Source organism: Rissa tridactyla, chromosome 14 (genome assembly GCF_028500815.1).
Source record: "Rissa tridactyla isolate bRisTri1 chromosome 14, bRisTri1.patW.cur.20221130, whole genome shotgun sequence".
In the NCBI taxonomy this organism is placed as follows: Eukaryota; Metazoa; Chordata; class Aves; order Charadriiformes; family Laridae; genus Rissa; species Rissa tridactyla.
Genome location: NC_071479.1, coordinates 4,179,658 through 4,197,984, shown reverse-complemented (window position 1 = coordinate 4,197,984; position 18,327 = coordinate 4,179,658). Strand labels below are relative to the sequence as shown.

Below are 18,327 nucleotides of genomic sequence, written 5' to 3'. Positions count from 1 at the left end.
AGACAAATGGTTTCAGTAATTATTCAGCAATATAGCATGTTTCTCAGTTATTTCTTTTTTGTCCCTCAAATGTTTCTGTCTCCTGAATGTTGACATAGGGCTGGCCATTGCATTCTCTAGAGGAACACTGAGTAGAACTGAAGTAACACATTGCTTGTTTTGCACAGATTTTAGGGTTTGACATTCTCCTGATGAAAAACTTGAAGCCCATGTTACTAGAAGTAAATGCAAACCCCAGCATGAGAATAGAACACGAGCAAGAGGTAAGACCTTTCAACATGATAGTGATATTGGGATGAAATTGTTTAGGTTTGGTTTTCTGGTCTTTTTTCCTTGTTTGAAAGATGAAAGCTGTCTGCTAATATGAAACCTCCAAGGTTCTCTGTAATTTTCTGCTTGGAAATCATTGCTAATCTTATACACTGGAAATATGACTTATTGGAATTGTGAAAGCTCTGCATCATCTTTGTCATAAACACATTTATTCATCATCCCCTGCAGTTGACTTAATTGTGTTTAGGGGATCGCTAATATTTTTTTTCATGTTTGTATATATCATATAAATGGTAACGTTGGCAACAATCTTTTTTCAATATTTCAGTTTACTAGAGAAACTTGCCAAAAATTGTTATAGTATCATACTGAAAATGCTAAGGTATTTGTGTATTCTTTAAGAAGTATTTTGTAATTTATCATTGTGTATTTAAAACATATATGACATGCATGAAGTGTGAGTAAACGTGGAATAAATAATCCTTAGTTCTGTACTGAATAATTGTATCCCCAATTGTAATTTAAAGCTTTCTCCTGGAGTATTCGAAAATGTCCCAAGCCCCGTTGATGAAGAAGTGAAAGTAGCTGTTATCAGAGACACTCTTCGGCTCGTGGATCCTCAGAAAAAAAAGAGAAAAGATGTCCAGTAAGTGTGTTGACTTTCTTTGTTTTTTGCAAATAGTTATAAAAGTGGGTTTTTTTCCCAATTACGTTAGTTTATCTAGGATGATGAGTTCCCAACTGCCTGTCTGTGGGACTTCTTTTGCCTCCACAGTGTTAACTCTCTCCAAAAAAGCTTGGAGGATATTCATTGGTGGCGTGGTACAAAAAGAGTACTTGGATTTGTGGATCTGCCAGGGGAAGTTCAGGGGAAAAAAACCCAGCCTGTTCTACTTTCTGTTTGGTAGCAGCAAGTCCACCAAACGGCACCCTCGCAGCTCGGCACCGACTGCTTCGCCTGCTGCTTTCTTGTAGGAATGGTGGAAGTGTGGAAGGAGCCACGTGAGTGCTCCAGCTCAAGGAATTGAAAAGGAATTTACTATCAAACTGATAGAAAATCAGGCTTTATCAGTTCCCCTGCAATATCTTACCTTTGATTCAGAACTGGAGCAAAAAAAATTAGTCACTCAGATTTATTTACTTGTGCCTTTACTTGAGGCTTCTTTTTTTAATTCAAATCAGTCATGAGTAGTAATTTGTGTATTAATTTGCTTGAAAGTCACAAATTACTCTGAATTAATCACCCCATTGGAGCTGATAGTATGAATATTGTATTTAGAAAATGCTTCCTTGATCTGTGATAATAAACATAGTTAAATCTATGATCTAGAAACGGGACAAACTGCCTGAAGCAGGTTGCACGGAAATGCTTGTGGTGGAATCAGGCTGAGAGAAATGTCTTCTTTTTTTGATGAAACACCTCATTTTAAGCAGTTCCTTGGAAACATGAAAGGGAGATTTTATTATTTTTTTTTGTCCCTAGAAATTCTTGCTTAAAGGCCTGCCTCCCTACTAGAATATCGATTTTGTTCTTCTCTTGGCACTTAGTGGCAAGCTTACATATGTTATTCATGTTCTATGATGATTTCAAGTGCAAATTTGCTGTCCTTTTGTATGCAGTCCCATGAACAAGACATGACTGATAATACTTAGAAGCTGTGTATTACTGTAATATTATTATAAGATCAAAGTCTTTCAGAGGCAGTGCCACACACAGCGGTTGGTGTGGTCAGTATACGGTGTCTTGCAAAGCAGCCTGTACTGTGTGTTGCCAGTCCTTAACCTTCACCCTTAAGATGATTTCAGTGCACGGAGCTGAAAAAAGATCATTTTTTAACCTGTAATTATGTAACTAGTCATGTCTTTTTTTATATGCTGAAGTTGTGTCAGGCATTCATTAACTACATATTAGATACGGAAAAAAGGCAAATGATAATTAGAAATAAATTCATGGAGAACGCTGGTGTGTGTGGAATGCTTATTCAATTGAGGATTCTTCTCTGATACATTTTGAGTACTAAATAATTCATAACACGATTAGTTGGTGATGAGATAAACCATTGGCTCTTCGCAGCAAGAATCCATCAATGATACAGCTTTTTTTCTGGATAATCTGGTTAACGGAGCATCTTGTTGATGAATGTCTGTATGTCTTCACCATAAGTCAATCCTATTTCTTGCTGCAAAGGGCAATATTCTGATGGCAATATTCTGATAACGTTTTGTGTGGATATCCAGGAACTCACGTGGGACAACTGCCCACTCATTCAGTTGAGATTTACTCCTACTTCAGGTACTTTTTATTGAACTGGGCACGGTGTGTGCAAAATTTGGCCAATTAATAGAAAAAAAAATCTGAAAGAATTCCTGTTCTGACAGCTAACCAGTTGCAAATATTGCAGACTTTAGTTTTGATGCTGATTAAGTAATGGACATTAATCTAAGTAAAGTTTTAATGGTATGTATAACATTGAGTTTGAACACACAGGGGAAATACTGAGACGTCTGTGCTGCATCTCAGGTAAATATTCTGCTATGGAGATGGATTTGATTTCCTTCTAATTATCTCCCAGATTAAAACAAATGAAGCATCTAAATGAAAGTGAGTTTTAGAAGTCATCCTGAATGACTTAATTATCAGGAAAGATTAATAGCTCAGAAATTTTTTTAGTTTAATTTTTCCATATCTTTATGAAGTTTTGATTATTTTTTTCCTCCTTCATTTCATGTGGCGCATAATATTGGAATAAAAGTTAAGTTGAATAGGATCAGTTTGTCATGCCATATGTATCTCTCAGTTTTTCCAACACAATTCTAGGCTTCACATGCACCACTCCCTAGTAATTATCTTGGCACTGCCAATAATTAGTCATTGGAAATCTGCAGTGATTGAAGTTCAAATGAACGTACTTCAGTATACTTAGTGGCTATTGTTCCACAGTATGACTGATCTTTTCTTAGTGTTAAGAATTTGTCCTGGCCATTTAAGTACTGAGGTATGTACTTAATATTTTGTGCATGTAACATGTTTAAACAGAAACTTTAAATTCATGCAAAGATTTTTTTTTTTTATTTTTCATAGAGGAAATATCTTCTGTTGTAGAGATAAGGGAAGGCTTTGTGTTATTCTGTGATGCAAAGAACTTACGGAATTAAAATAGAATAAAAAGTGACATGGGCACTTGTGAGCTTTTGGGAGGGATGGACAGGGTGGGCACCTGCTTCTCCCTGCTGTTAGGCAAGCCCTGCCGGACAAATCCCGTGTGCCTCCTATGCCCAGGACGTGTTCTGCATGTCGACATCCTGAAGGCCGTAGGTATCCCTATAAAGGCGTTATCCTGCTTTGCTGCGTTTACTTCTTTGCTGCTTCCGAGTCCTCTACGCTAGCGCAATTGTAGCCAAAGTCTGATGACAGACGAGTTTCCAAGTAACCACTAAGAGAGATTTGGAGGCGTGTTCTGCTCTGCAGGGTGAAGATGCACATCAAGGGCTCACAGCCTCTCGAGGAGCCTCTGAACGCAGCTCTGCAGGTTACTGTGTTAGACCGTTTTCAAGCCATTCTGTAACCCAGAGGGTGAGTGGTGTCTGGCTCTGCCTGACCAAGTAGAGCCTGGGTACCTCTTTCTGCAATTAAAGGCGGCAGATGATCAACTACATGTTGTGTGTTTCGTTTTACTTTTTTTTCTCTTCTAAAACAAAAAAAAAAACATCTAAAAATGCATGGTTATAAAAAGAGGGGTTCTGATTTCTCACCCCTCCCCCCAGTGGAATTTTGCAGGAGTCAAAATGTAGAGCCTTTTTTGCCCTAGCTTTGGTTTCTAGACTAGTCCTGCTTTCCTTAGGCATCCTTAATTTTGGAACTCAAGTTTCACTCATCATTAAGAAATTAAGACGTTAATAAAATAATATGGAAGATACTAACTCCGTGCTTTTGTTTGCGTGGCAGTGCTGTTCTCATGGATTTTAAGGCTTAAGCAGATCATTGCAATCATCCAGCTGATGACATGCTGGAAAAAACACAATCATTTGTGATGGAGCTGTTTTCTTGGAAAGACAGGATTTTAAACTCCTCTGTAAATCTGTTAAATATTATCAAACAAAGCTTACTTTCTGCTAGCATTTCTACAGGGTGAATTCAGGGGGTAGTGCTGGCCAGTAATCTTGATTTCTGTTCTGAACATCTGTCACTGCTAATTTTGGAATTATCACAGTGGTTTTTCCAGCTTTTTTCACCAATGGTAGCTCTTTTGACTTGAATTTATCATCTAGTGACCTTCAGTACCAGATTAGCCAGCTGGTCACTGTGTCATGAGGAGGGAGCTTTCTTCCTCGAGCGAGAAATCTAATGTAAAAAAAAAAAAAAAGAAAAAGAGGGTGAGGGAACGTAGTTTCTTTTTACTTAACGTATTCAAAGCATTGTGTCTAGCAGAGGTGGCACATGGCCCTTCAGAGGATGACAGTATGCAGTTTTATCCAAGTCTGTCATAAGCAACATGGTCAGAAAGCTGGGCTACACCCGAATGGAAGAGTGAAATCCCTGTCACAGGGTAACGGGTTGAACTGTGCTCCGTGTTTCTACAAAGACACTCAGATAAAGCTTGTATGGCATTAACTTTACTCCAGATTTACTTGCAGCAGAGGGGCTGTTCCCAGCCTGCTGGAGGTGGGAGAAGACTTCAGCTAAAGGAAATTCGCACAATCACATGAACGGTCTAATGACACCGAACAACATTTAAAGTAAATCAACGTTACTTATGTAAACAGCAGTTTAATTAAGATAATCACTGATGCAAATCATTGTTTATGTTGTGCCTCCAACAGAAAATCCATTTTAAAAGGCTTCGCAAACTTCTCTTTTTTTTTTTGTGCCTAACTTTGAATCTTTATAGTATTAAAAGGTTTTAGTTTCAGTGTTTGTTTAATTATTAGCAATTTATTCTTCTTAAAATTGTATTAGATTTGAGGAGCAAATAGGAGCCTGAGTCTTGTATGCAAATACTGTATATTCTCTGCTGGCTGTTAGATGTAAACTATTTGACTGGTGGCATAATTGCCAGCCGTGAGTATCATTTGGAGCAGGTCTGCTCTAAATGTCTTGGGAAGATCATTTATATCATCTCATCAATGCTAATGACCTGCTTTCCTGTCCTGTCAAAAATATTTGTGCCCTAGTTTATTAATGCTAATTAATCCAGTGATAATAAGAGACTTCTTTTTGTCTTTGTTACTGTTGTTTATTCTGTGTCCCAGTATGATCTCTTGCATTTACGTGCCTGGTTTCTTACATATTTCAAGGCAGAAAATAAACATTTCATTCTTTTGACAAAGAAAGCATAGTATTATGACATTGCTTGTCATTAGAAATATGAGTTGCTCATGGAATAAAATCTGCTTTTTACTTGCTAGAGATGATGAAGGTGCAGCCCCCTAAGTAAAATAATGACTTTTATTCAGCACTGAAATAGCCATTGACAGAAGAAAGAATTGAAACACTTTGGAAATGAAATGTAATTTAATCTATGGCTGTTACAAAAACAATCAATTCATTGTGCCCACAAAGAGTGCTTTTGTTTTATTACCTATTATGGTATTGCTGTTTCATTGCTAATTTATCATTTCTTGGGTGCTGTTCTCTGTACGTATCACTTCAGTGTTTTTCTATTTGAATGTAGCCTTGAAATTTATTTGTGATGTCTGATTATTTTTTTCTTCTTTTTAAAATATGTCAGGTATGATTCTCTTCTCTGGCTTCTGTGGCTCTAGCAAATGTCAAATATGATTAACTAATTTTTCTGAGCAGGAGGAACCCCAATGTGGTCTCTCACAAATTTTTGCAAGATCAGCATGCAACCACTGGCTAATGTCACTGTTGGGAGAGCACCCTGTAAATATTAATGTATGTCAGTTTGACTTTTTATCTCGAAGTGTGGTGTAGTTAGGAAGAAATTCCAGTCAAGGTTTTGTAGAACTTACTACACAAAAGATCTTGCTCTTTTCTTGCACGAAACAAGATGGTTTGGTTTTTTTCTGCTGTGTGGATTACGCGTCTTTCTCACTTTAAATGATTTCTTTCTCTGATACAGGAGAAAATTAATTGTTTCTAGGAGGTGACTATGTGATCTGCATTAAATGAAAACATGAATTAATTTCTGGACATTCTACTCATGTACTTTCCATCATAATTCTGACTTATGTTAAAGTGGCAGCTTCCTCAGGAGGTGTCCCCTGCTGCGCTAGTGACCCACGGCTCTAACCTTCGCTGCCACACTGCAGGAGGAATGTGGGCCTTTACTGAAACGGGCCTTTCAGTAATGCTTCTCTTCTGTATGTTTCAAAGGCACTTTCCAAATCCTGATGCTATTCTTAATTTATTGATATTGAGGAGCAATTTTGCACTTCCTTAGGGAAAGAAAAAAAAGTCAGGAAATCACCTGTGCGGCTGCATTACATTTATTTTCCAGATATTTTTTTTATTCAGTTTCATAACCTCCCCTGATGTTTGTGTCATGTTTAATGGAAATATGAAAATGCACTGTGCAAAGACATCTCGAGAGTATGATTATCCTAGATTTTGATGATGATAAAGTCATTCTTGCCATTGATTACTGTGTTTATCTCGCTATCCGTAGTCTAAGGTTATGATTGCGTGGCAGGGGTGGTTTAAGAGGGTCAGAAACTCAGTGCATAAACATACGGAGAGACTGAATGGGAGAATTCTGGTGTTGCAGCTATCACAGATCAGGAAATAATGACTGTTGTTGTAATGTATCTTAGTTTCGGCTTCTGTGAGTAACTGTATTATGTTTCACAGGGATTCATTACTAAGGGCTGTCAGTGCCTTTTGCATTATGCGGGGTGAGTTTAGTGCTTATAAAAATAAGCATGTAATAAACCTAGCTCGGGGTAGCATCAGTATTTTGGCTTTCATTTGCTAATTGACTGTATGAGCTGACTGCTAGAGTTTTAGGTTGATTCCTGCATCCCTTTGCTATCACTTGGAAGTCTGGTCAGGTTTTCAGCTGTTCAGATGCTTCTCAAGCACCACCTCTTCATTCCAAGCCTTATTCCTGCTGGAGAGTGTATAAACTCATATGTGTGGCTTTCTTGAGATTGATCTCTCTGCTGTGGTTCATTTTGGAGGCGACACAATTTTTTTCTCCATCAGTCAAAATGACCCAGCATTCATATTCAGGATCATTCTGCCAAAGCCCTTTGAAAGTACATTGAATTAGCCCCTTTCTCTTTCCTACAGGGCTTTTTGGTTTATTCCTTCATCAGGCAATCTGCCAACTTCAGTATCAATTCTTGTCTGTTACATTAACCCATGCAGCTTTTGAGGAGTTATACATGTGAGGGAGAATTTTAGATGTGATGTTTGTCAGTGTTACTTCAGCTCAGATTAGTGAAACGTTAACTTGGTTTTTCCTGTAGTTGGGGAGTATTTATTCCTACTGCTGTTTCTCATCTTGCTCAAGAAAAACTAACCTCAACTACTCCATTCAGTTTTGTGAAGCAAATGTTATCGGTGCCTTGATCTTTGCCCTCTGCTCTTGCTTTTACAATTATTTATCTGCTTCATCCTTAAAAGCTTTTAACCTTTCTCCTATTGATTAGGACAGGCCCTGTTGGCAATTCTATGAGCTGCCTGAAGGGAGGGGAAGGATCTGGTGGTGCTTGACTCACAGAATAATTCTATGTTGGTTTTAAGAGCCACTTGGAAGAAAGCACTACAAGAGTGTTTTCTGCAACAGGAGAAAATACAATACTGAGTACAGAACAGTGGCAAATTATTTGAATGTGCTGTGGCAGCAGTCCTAATGTAGAAAAGAAAATAAAATCTGCTGATGGAAAGAAGGTCAGATCTTTTAGTTTGTAAGTGGCTCTATATCACATGTAATATGAAGTGTTTTAATTGACTAAAAATGCATAAATACATAAGCAATGACAATGTTTCTTAAAAAATAGCTAAAACCATATCCCTAGCGTAGGTACAGTAGGAATTCAGTAATTCACTTCAATGTTTTTCTCTGTCAAACCATTACAGGAAAAGTTGGTTTTGTGAAAATAACTCTGGACTAGACGTAAAAGATGCAATTTCTGTTCCCAATTCAGCCAGTTTACTCGGTGACCTTTAGACAAAACATTTTCCTTCTGCTACCACTTTCATTCTGTGAAAAGAGGATGTTGCCTTGCTTCCCCCCTGCATTGCCAGGCGTTATAAATTAATAGTGTGCAGGATATGGCCTGTTATTATGCTTAGTAGTATAGGAGGTCAGTTTATGTATTGTTGTTATATAAAAACATTATAGAAAAGCTTCGGTTTTCTTCTCTGGAAGACTCTAGGTCCAATTCTACACTCTTCAGTAAATAACCCTGGTGGTTGTTCACATTTTGCTAACCTGATTGTCATTAGTGATCTCTGTATCTTTTCCTTTCTGCCATACAGAGTGCTCAGAGTCATTGCATTTTCTACGCAATATAGTACCTTGGTGCGTGGTGTGCTATTTGAATATTCAGGATATTAGGATTTGAAAAAGACTTTTTCTCAATGTCATTCTTTAGTGTTGTTTTCGTCTTCTCATTTTTACAGTCCTTTGCTAATAAAATAGAGAACTTGTGTGCATTCCAATGATATTCCATAAACACAGCACTAAATAACCCCATGCTTGCTAACAGATTAATTTACGATTAGTCCCATTTTAACCTTCACCACTGCAAAAAGTGCTGTTATTCATAGTCCAGTTTTGCAAGTATATTGTATTCTAAGCACTAACATCTTGAATGTAAAGACTATTTTAACTTCCACATAAAGTGAATTGTCTAATTTTGAATCTCTTGAAATGACCCCATATTGAGGGACAGCTGGAAGCGCTTAGAATGTACTAAGCAAGCAAGCTGGTGACAGGCCCAGTTCATTTAAAAATTTTAATGGGCAAGAATTGATACGGGTTGCAGAATTTTAAAAGGTTTCATTTTTGGCACTGTGAAATTAATTGGTCCAAACCCGTCGTGTGCTTTTGCAGTAATTGGCGTGCTGCAGTGCCCTTAGCGCCAGTGTGAACCAAAGTCTGGTTTTATGTTATCAAATTGCAAACGGAGACCAGTTTATCCAATTAGACTTGAATCACAATGTTTTGAGATGCAGCTAATCTAATTACATTTTTATTCATATCTCGCTTCTTTCTTTTTGCTCTCTAAAATTTCTAGTGAGCAATAGAGGAAGGATTGAGAATAAGCTCAGCAATGTGACCCGTCAAGAACGTTTCCATAAAACCTGAACTTTCCAAACATTCAAATAAATCAAAATGTGCTATAGCAATTACATCTCTTAGATATTCACACTGTTTTACATTTTAAGTTGATCATTAAGAAGTCTTCTTGCTTTCTTTTCTCTTACGATGATTTTTAAATGAAAAGAAAACCTTCGTGATAACACACAGAGACAAGGAAGGTTTTATCAGAATATGTTGCTCTTCTCTAGCCTTCGTAGTGCAGCCACAACAGTTGCTGGGATTGTCAAGGGCTGCCCAAGAAGCGGGAGGTCAGGAATAAAGTGGGGTGGCCTCTTGTTCTCCTTCCGAATTGCATAAAAATGAACGTGGAGGCTGTGGGTCTAAATACATCTTTGAATTCAGTTATTTGATTAGAGATTTTAAGTGAGTCTTAATGGTAATAGAATCTGGCTTAAGGCACGCTGTGTTTTGCATCCCTCAGAACCAGCAGAAATGACTGGGGCAGGAGGAGTCCCAGTGACTTCCCCCAGCCGGAATAAGCAGCCCGGCAGCCAGGCTCCCCGTGCTCGGCGGCTGCTCCAGCCCGGTTCCCTAACGGACAGCGTGGATCTTGGAGCTCCTTTGGTGTCTGCTCCTGCTTTCACTGAGTTCTAACAAAGCAAGCTGCTGTTGTGTTGTGTTGTTTGGTTGCTTTTCTTTTTTCTTTTTAAACAAAAACTCAGCAGTACTTCAAAGCGTCCCTGGGAGCTTTGTTGCATGACAGATATTTGCTGGATCCAGCCATTGCTGATGGCAAACTTCAGCTGAAACCAGTGAAAATTCAGATTAAGCATTGTCAGAAATTTGTTCAGGTTACATTGGGTAGGATATAAAATAAATAGCAATTTTGACCTTATTAATCAAATACTGAAGTGCATACTTAAGTGTTTTGTGGAGTTAGCTCTCCATACCTTTGGGAGAGTGAAATTACTGTAGTTGTTAAGGCCATTCACCTTTTCCTTTTACCTCAGAGGTAAAAGAATACGGCAAAAAGAATACGGTAAAAAAGGCCATGATGTTCTTAGATGTTATTCCACCATTCAGGTCTTCTCGTATGTAGCCTTCAAGGCTGACATCTTTTCAGCCTGAAAGGGGTTAGTGGTTTTGTGTTGAACAAGGGCTTAATTTCCAACTAATTTTCAATACTTGGCTTAGGTGGTTTTGGGCTTATCTGCCTCAGTGATCCAGGCATCCAGCCATCCCGGAAAGTGCGATGCATTTTGTCAAAAAGAGTGTTAATCTGGACTAACTCTTAAGTTGAAAAACTGTCATGTAGCAAAAGCTAAACAAATGTAATTGTGCATGGTGAATCCATGGAAGAGAGTTCCAGGGCAGAGGAAAACTGTGTCTAACGGGAAAACAGGCTGTTTAGCAGCACTCTGCATAAGGGAGTAACTTTCCGCTTATAAACTTGATTTAATTGGAATCTAATTTGTTTCTCTTGTAGGGAAAGAAAGAAAGTTTATTCTCTGTCTTCTGTACTCATTCTACAAATGCCATCTCCTCTCTTCCTCTGCTAGACTGCATTAATCGCAGCCTGCCTAGTGCAGAAAAGAAGAGGAAAATGGGCATTTGTTTCCTTTGTTAAGGAAACTGCTTAATTCTTTAAAGTCTTCTTTCTGTGGATTTGCTATAATTTCCTCTTTTACTTTTCAACACAAGAAAGCTGTTGCGGATTGAAGTTAAAAACACTTTCTTCCTCTCTGTCTTAAAGTACGGGGCAGAGGCAGCATCCTTGTGCCCTCACTGAATTTGCATGTTCATACAGGGAAGGTGATTAGCAGTTAGGCTTGAGCGCAAATTGTGTTTTCCCTGACGCTTCAATATGCTGATCGCTTGAGCTGAGTTTCTGTTATCAGCGAAATAATCTTCACCTCTGCTCCCCTGTAGCTTGCTGACATAATCTGGTGTTTGGCTGCCGTCTTGGTCCCTGCAGGAGCAGCGGTTCAGCCGCACTCCTCAGTAGATAGCTTTTTCATGGCTTTCGTAGAGGGCACAATTTCCGTTATTAACCTGCAGTTAAATACCTCTTGAATGAAATTTGATATTCAGAACGTCAGCTAATCTCCCTGTCTAAAATTAAGGATGTTTACTTAATTTGACATTTTCCCCCTTTTGCCTTCTTAAATGTATGTTTGTGCTGCACAGAGGCAACTCTGCTTCTAAATTAATATTTGCAGTTGGTCCACAATGTAAATTTCAGGAACTTCTAATTTTATGTAATCCTTCTGATACTAAATTACTTCACACCAGATAGTTGTTATGAAGTAAGTGTACACGTATTTACTATAAATTGTGGTGTATATAGTGTGTATTTGCGTAAACACATATTGCGTATATACAGCATGCCTATGTTGTATCTTTGTATAAGGTATAAAAATGTCTTATTTTGTTCCTGTCTCCTTGCCATCTTTACAATCTGTACGTTACGTTTACCTAAAACTCCGACCGACTGTGATAGTTTTGACTGCATGAAATCTGTGGGGTGAGCCTCGAATGCTTTGTCTTGGTTCCCAGTGTATCTTTGTAAGTTCTTCCTGTGGCTGCTGAGCTGCAGTATGTACTTTGTGCTCTCTCAGGAATGGCGCAGCCCATGAACAAATTGATTTAAAAAAAATAAGATTTCATGCAACCTAGATGATGTTATAACAAATCGATCAGCCAAGGGCGTAGTAAGGTACATCACCTTACTAATAAAAGAAACAAATCATTTCTGTGGAGTAGGGCTCCTGGGCCACATAGCAGGGTTTTATTGAGGTAACAGTCAAATGGAATAAATTTAATGCATAGGCATGGATTATATCCCTGAATACCAGCAGAAGGTTCTTACATGCACATGCCTTCTAAGAATTATTTATTTGCAATGTATTTAGATGTCACAGCTAAGAATGGGAGAACTCATAGCATATAGCTGTCAATCTCGGTGCAGCTGTGAATTACAGAGCAAGTTTAACGATCTAATTACCCCACAATTCATTTATGTATTTTCATTTGATGCAAACCATTATTTCCCTGTACTGTAACACAGGAGCCCGAGTTTGGCACTGTTTGTTTGAACAAAATACACTCTGTTCTTTTTTTTAATGACGGCCTGAAGTAACTGATAGTACTTTCCATTGCTTGCGAAGTGTGTCTCAGCCAGCAGGTTTCACTCACTTGGATGCATGGTTTGGAGCGAGCACCGAAAAAAGTCAGCTCAATTCAAACATTAATTGGAATTTTAATGGAAGCAATTTTTTTCCTGCATGATTTTTAGATATTTATAAATATTAAAAATGAGATAATACTTTTAAAATGAGGTTAACATATTCTTTTCAGTCTGAAGAGTTTCTTTGTTTTGAAAAAGCCCTCTTGCTTCCAACAGGTTTGAGCAAGCCTGTTAAGATACTTGGAGGAAGATAGAAAGGATCCTGGTTTTCATTGCAAATTTAATTTTGTTGATTTTCGCATGCAGTCATTAATTTTTTTTCAACTGAAGTTGCTGAGATCTTAATTCTTTTTCATCCTTTAAAATAAGATAAAGAATTGCTAAGTTTTTCTTGACCCAAATAGCCTCTGAAGTGGGATAGCAAAATGTAGGGTCTTTTTCCTTCCCAAAAAGATCTCAAAACCAGAGGGATTAGAGACTTGGTAGTTTCTGAACAAGTATGTCCTGTAAAATGTAGTTTGTGTGACCATCCTTAGAGGAGAAGCAAAATCAGCCTATGGGACCATAGAAGTAGAAGACAGGGAGATGTGAATAGGAAAGAGATTCCCCAAGATAAAACCTGGTGGAATAAGGAAAAGTAAGAATTTCCTGGTGGAATGAAACATTTTCACATGGCCCTTTAACTGGAAATTGTTCCTTAGACTAATTAGGTGGCTAGAAAGTGCCAGAGTTTAAATGCAGGTTCCTAATCTGTAAAACAAACTGTACGGTGCTCTCTTGGGAATTTCAGTGCATTCCCGCTCCGTGCTGTGTGCGGGGGTCGGTAGGTGCCGTGTTCCGTGTGTTCGCTGCCCCCAGCCGGGGCTTGGCTTTCGGGGAGCAGCGCACTCTGTGCCGCCTTTCCCTGCCCATCGGGGACTCGGCTCTGCCGGGAGGGACCCAGTCAGCGGCCGAGGAACGAGTATGTCGGAGAACAGAGCCACGAAATGGGTCCAGCTTCTACTGACAATATTTTAGAAGTGTTCCATTACTTTACTGGAGAGAAAAGTCCATAATTTATCCTAACAATTTAACACGAAGGTATATAAATAGTGTAACAAGGGGGTTTTAGGCCTGAGGAAATCATAGCAATGCATGTCAGACATTTTTACAAGACACTTGATACAGTTTTGGAGGTTAAATATTACTGCACTCCTTTAACACGTTCCCAGTGTTATTGGTTAATGCGTAAATGCTGGTTATTCCAGGGAGACTTATTTGAGCGACTGTGGGCACTGTCTTGCCTCTTTTCAGAAACAGTTTTAGATGAAGCGCTCAAACCTGCAGTTTTGGGGTTTGTTTTTATTTTGCTACTTGACTTCCATTTACCTTCTACTACTACTTCCCTCCATTCTCTGTTGCTTTGAACTTCTGTAGATGTTTCCAGTGTGTGATAGTATTGCTGGCTGCTTTGTAATAATCTCTGGTAGCTGCTTTCCTCTCTGCAAGAGTGTCGCTTTAAAACAACATGGATAAACACGACAACTGGAAATACCAATTTTTGTTTGTTTGTTTGTTTTATTTCCTTCTACAGTAATACTGTGATTTGTTGGGATGAAGTTGAAAATTATATCTTTTCCTGGCAACATATTTCCTTTTCAAGAGTTTTTTTCTGTTGTAACTACAGGGTAAATGCAAGCATTTATTTTGCTAGCATTCGGTCTTAAGTAGACATGGAAAGAGAAGTGAAGGAAAAATGGAGGTTATTTCTCTGATTTTTCGCGGGAGCTTCATTATTCTCATCAGCTTCAGGCCATCAGAAAGTTACGTGTTCTCAGATACTGCACATAATGAATATGAATATTGGATCATAACCGTGTCTGAGAACTGTTTGCTTATTCCCCTGTTTATACTCGCATAATAATGGCGAGGGAGTGCACAGCAGGTTTTGAAGGGACAGCAAAATTAAGTGCTTGGGATTTTGGCTTGACTTGAGCACATGCATTGAGCAGAAAAATAACATTTTTCCCTCTTACGGATATCCTTCAGGTGTCAGTTCTGCAGGATCCGGGTTTTATTACATCAATCACAAGCAGCTTAAGGCTTCCAAAAACATAGTCACAGACAGATGCTGAGCCTGTCTGGGGATTAGAAATATCCTCTTCCATTAAGTATAAATTAACTTAATCACCAGGTATGAAAGATAAGCAGCATAAACATCATTCCCTGAAGCTTTCATTAAAATTAAAATTCTATTTAAAACTAGGCTCGTATTTTCTATGACTTGATCCCCCTTCAAAGAGATTATATCTGCTGTAAATTTTTACAGTGACAGAGTGACAGAAATTAATGTATTGGGGGCAGTGATGTTCTCTATAATTTAACTTCTGCTGCTAGTCATCTTTTAGCAGGAGGGATGATTGGCTTATTTTTAAGTAATAATTGGTCTCTAGTCTCGGAAAAAATTAGAAAGCCATAAAACTGCCTAGCACCCGGTTGCCACAAAATGAAAGCACAAAGCCACATGATATAACAGCAGTGTAATCATCGGTAGTGTTATTTTGTGTATGTAGAGTTCACCTGCTTAATAGGAGGATTACTGCTGATAAAATGCAATTGCACTGCTGCTTTCTACTCCATTGGATGACAGGGTAAAGCTCCTTCTCTACCCTAGCATAATCGCGGCTGCTTTCTAAGAATAATTTCCACATGAGAAGAAATACCATGGGGTTTAGGTTTTTTCTGTTCTGCTGTAAGACACTTGGTGGTCTAATATAATGTTTGTTTCAGCATATTATCAGACTTTACAACTGGTTTGGCTTTGCAGTATTACCATTTTTAAGGCACACTCTTCTAAAGAAACAAAGGAAACTGGAGAAATAATGAGCCACATAAGTACTTTAAAAGCAAACAGTGAACACAAATAAATCTACTAGGAATAATAAAAGCTACCTCCGCAAAAGTATTGGGGATCCATATTTAATGATCTTTGTTCTGTAATCATTTTTTGCTACAGCGGAACAAAGTCTTTCAACGCAGGTTTTGCATTGCTTACGCATTATTTCATTATAGTAATGGCATATTTTCTGCGGCACTCAAATAGATGACAGGTAGTAGCATAAGCATTCAGTGCTTCTGTTACATTAAAAGTTATAAATCCTTAGCTAATGCAGACTGATATTACCATTATAAAAAGAGAAAGTTGGAATGAAAGAATCTCAATTAATAATTAGAAATAACTATTTTTTTTCATCACATTGCGCCTGAGCGTCCTCAGATGCATTTCTTCACTTTAATGACTTAAACTATGTATTAGGAAGTGCTATAGAAACAAAAACAGAGGTCACGTGCAACTGTTAGATCCAGTTGGATGTTTATCCCAGGTATCTGCGTTGTACCTCTAAAGGGTGTCTCTCCTCTCTGCTGTGCTGAAGGACTGACTCCGGTCATCACCTAGTAAGGCAAGAGTCTAATAAATTACATTTAATCACGGTATCACTGGTGAACACTTACAGTGTTGGATATTAGGTTTGAAATGGTTTATTGGATTGAGCTTTGGTTTAAAGTGCAAGGGAATTAACACAGCCTTTCTGATTTGTGTAATAGGCTTGTTGAAAAGCTAAACACTTATTTTCATACATGTTTCTTTTTAAAACACCCTAAAATTAAGCCCTTTCTGATCTGGAAGATCGTAAGATCACAAGCACCTAAATTGGCTAGGAGAATAAAGTTTTCAAAGGCTAGTGGAGCAAATCCTCACTTATTAATCAGGGCAGATAAGATCCATTCCAAACTATGGAGAATTCTTCATGTAACTAAAAGACTTTTGGGCTTCTCAGGTTTCTCTGAACCAGTGATTTCTCTGGCTGGGTCATCTGAGCCCCTTCCGTGGCTGCGTTGTCAGGGGAAGGATGGAAATAGCTCTTCTTCCCAGTGCTTCAGTATTTTATGGATGGATGGCTGCAATGGTGTTAGCTGTTGCCCATATTGTGAGGTTTGTTTTGGGGTTTTTTTTAATGGAATCTGATGGTTTATTTATATTATGGAATATTGGAAGCTATTATTTCTGTAGCATTCTCCATACAAAAGTAGAGAAGACCACCTTGAATGGTGTCATGTAGGAGCGAACAGAAGTGCCCATGTTTGTGTGGGGTGGCGGTGGGAAGGTGCCTCTGCACCACCTCCCGTTTCAGAGAGTCCTCTGAGCAACGCGCGATTCAGCCAGGAAAGGCTCCTGTACGTCTCCTTTGAAAGGGAAGTGTTAATCCTTGAATACTACTTGTTGATAATTGCAGTAAGTGTAACGTTGCTTGTGTGGCTACCAGACATGTTTCCTCATACAAACTGCATTTCTTCCAAACAAAAAGTGTGGGAGAGCACGTTAGCTTGCTTTAGGCTTCAAGTTTGAAGTGCAGGCTCTTGTCTTCTCTGCCTATGATGTGAAAACGTCAGTAATATTCTCATCCATCACTTTGTGTCCTTGCTGTGGAGCAAGTCAGGATCCACACTAAGGTGCTACATCTTGGAAACACTCATTAACAATGTGTTAAAGCAGCAAGCTTTGTCTTCTGTTTTCTTTCAAAAGCCATTTAATCTTTAATGAGACGTGTTTATTTTCATAATAAATCCACCCGATCTGAAGAGGCAGCAAAACATCCTTCTCGGAAAGGGGTCTGATGTCTGTGGTGCTTGTACAGAGTGTGGTACGTGGCAAACAAATAACCCTCCTGGGAGAGGACACGGCGGGTCTGCGAGTCGCAGGTGCCATGGCTGAGAGCTGCTGGGGTCGTGGCTGACGGCCTGCAGGGGCTTCCGCCTCACCTTCTCAAGAACCTGATAGATTATTTTGGTTTTGCTAAGCAAACGGCAAGGCGATGGAGTACGTTTTTAATTTATCCTTGGCTTCACCTAAAATGTGTTTGCCAGCTCTCGGAAAGAAACTTGGTGCACTCCATTTCTTTCCCCCTTCCAGAGGGCATGCAGTGGTAGGCCAGGTTGGACATGGTCATGCTCATGAGGAGGTTAAAATCTAAGTGAGGTGATTCAACTGCGTGATTTCTCTAATTGAGCAATGGGTTCTTTGTTCTTAGAGAGATGGATATTGTAACTGCTTCCAGGAGAGGACAGCTGCTGTGTCTTCCCAGTGTATTTTGTACGATGTGAAGTTAGCGAGTGCCAGCACCATGCTGATTATCAATCCTTATTTCTAATGGGATTGATTCTGCTCTTTGAAATACGGACTCTTTACTGTGGTTGCTTTGACTGCCTCAAAGCATTCTCGAAATGTCGAGTAAACTATACGTAGGAGCAATAATGTTTCTAACATCACTTCAAAAATCTCTTACTCTGTGGGGTTTAATATTCTTTTAATACTTCTACCTTTGTGCAACTTTATTATTATTTTGAAAGGAGGAAATGCCAGTGCTATTGATGTTTTTTACTTTGCCAGAGGGGGAAGAGAAGATGAATATTCAGTTTCTTCAAATGAAACTCGCAAGTGGCCAATACAAAACAAAAGATGCTGATTATTCCCACCACATGGAGCCAAGCTATGGAACTTCTTGCTCTCATGTAGCATGAGTGCTGGAAGTCTCTCTGCGTTAATAAAATTAATGGGATTAGTTCATAAAAGAAAATTCATGAATGGTTGATAAT

The 18,327-nt window shown here is 38.7% G+C and overlaps 1 protein-coding gene across 6 annotated transcripts in view; it reads left to right on the top strand.

The window, feature by feature from the left end:
- TTLL11 (tubulin tyrosine ligase like 11) overlaps nt 1-18,327 on the top strand; it is a 52,175-nt gene that overhangs the window by 17,556 nt on the left and 16,292 nt on the right. For all 6 annotated transcript variants that reach the window (XM_054220590.1, XM_054220589.1, XM_054220586.1 and 3 more), the window contains 2 exons: nt 168-263; nt 801-919. In XM_054220590.1, the coding sequence (XP_054076565.1) occupies nt 168-263; nt 801-919 (215 nt within the window). The remainder of the gene's footprint in view (nt 1-167; nt 264-800; nt 920-18,327) is intronic.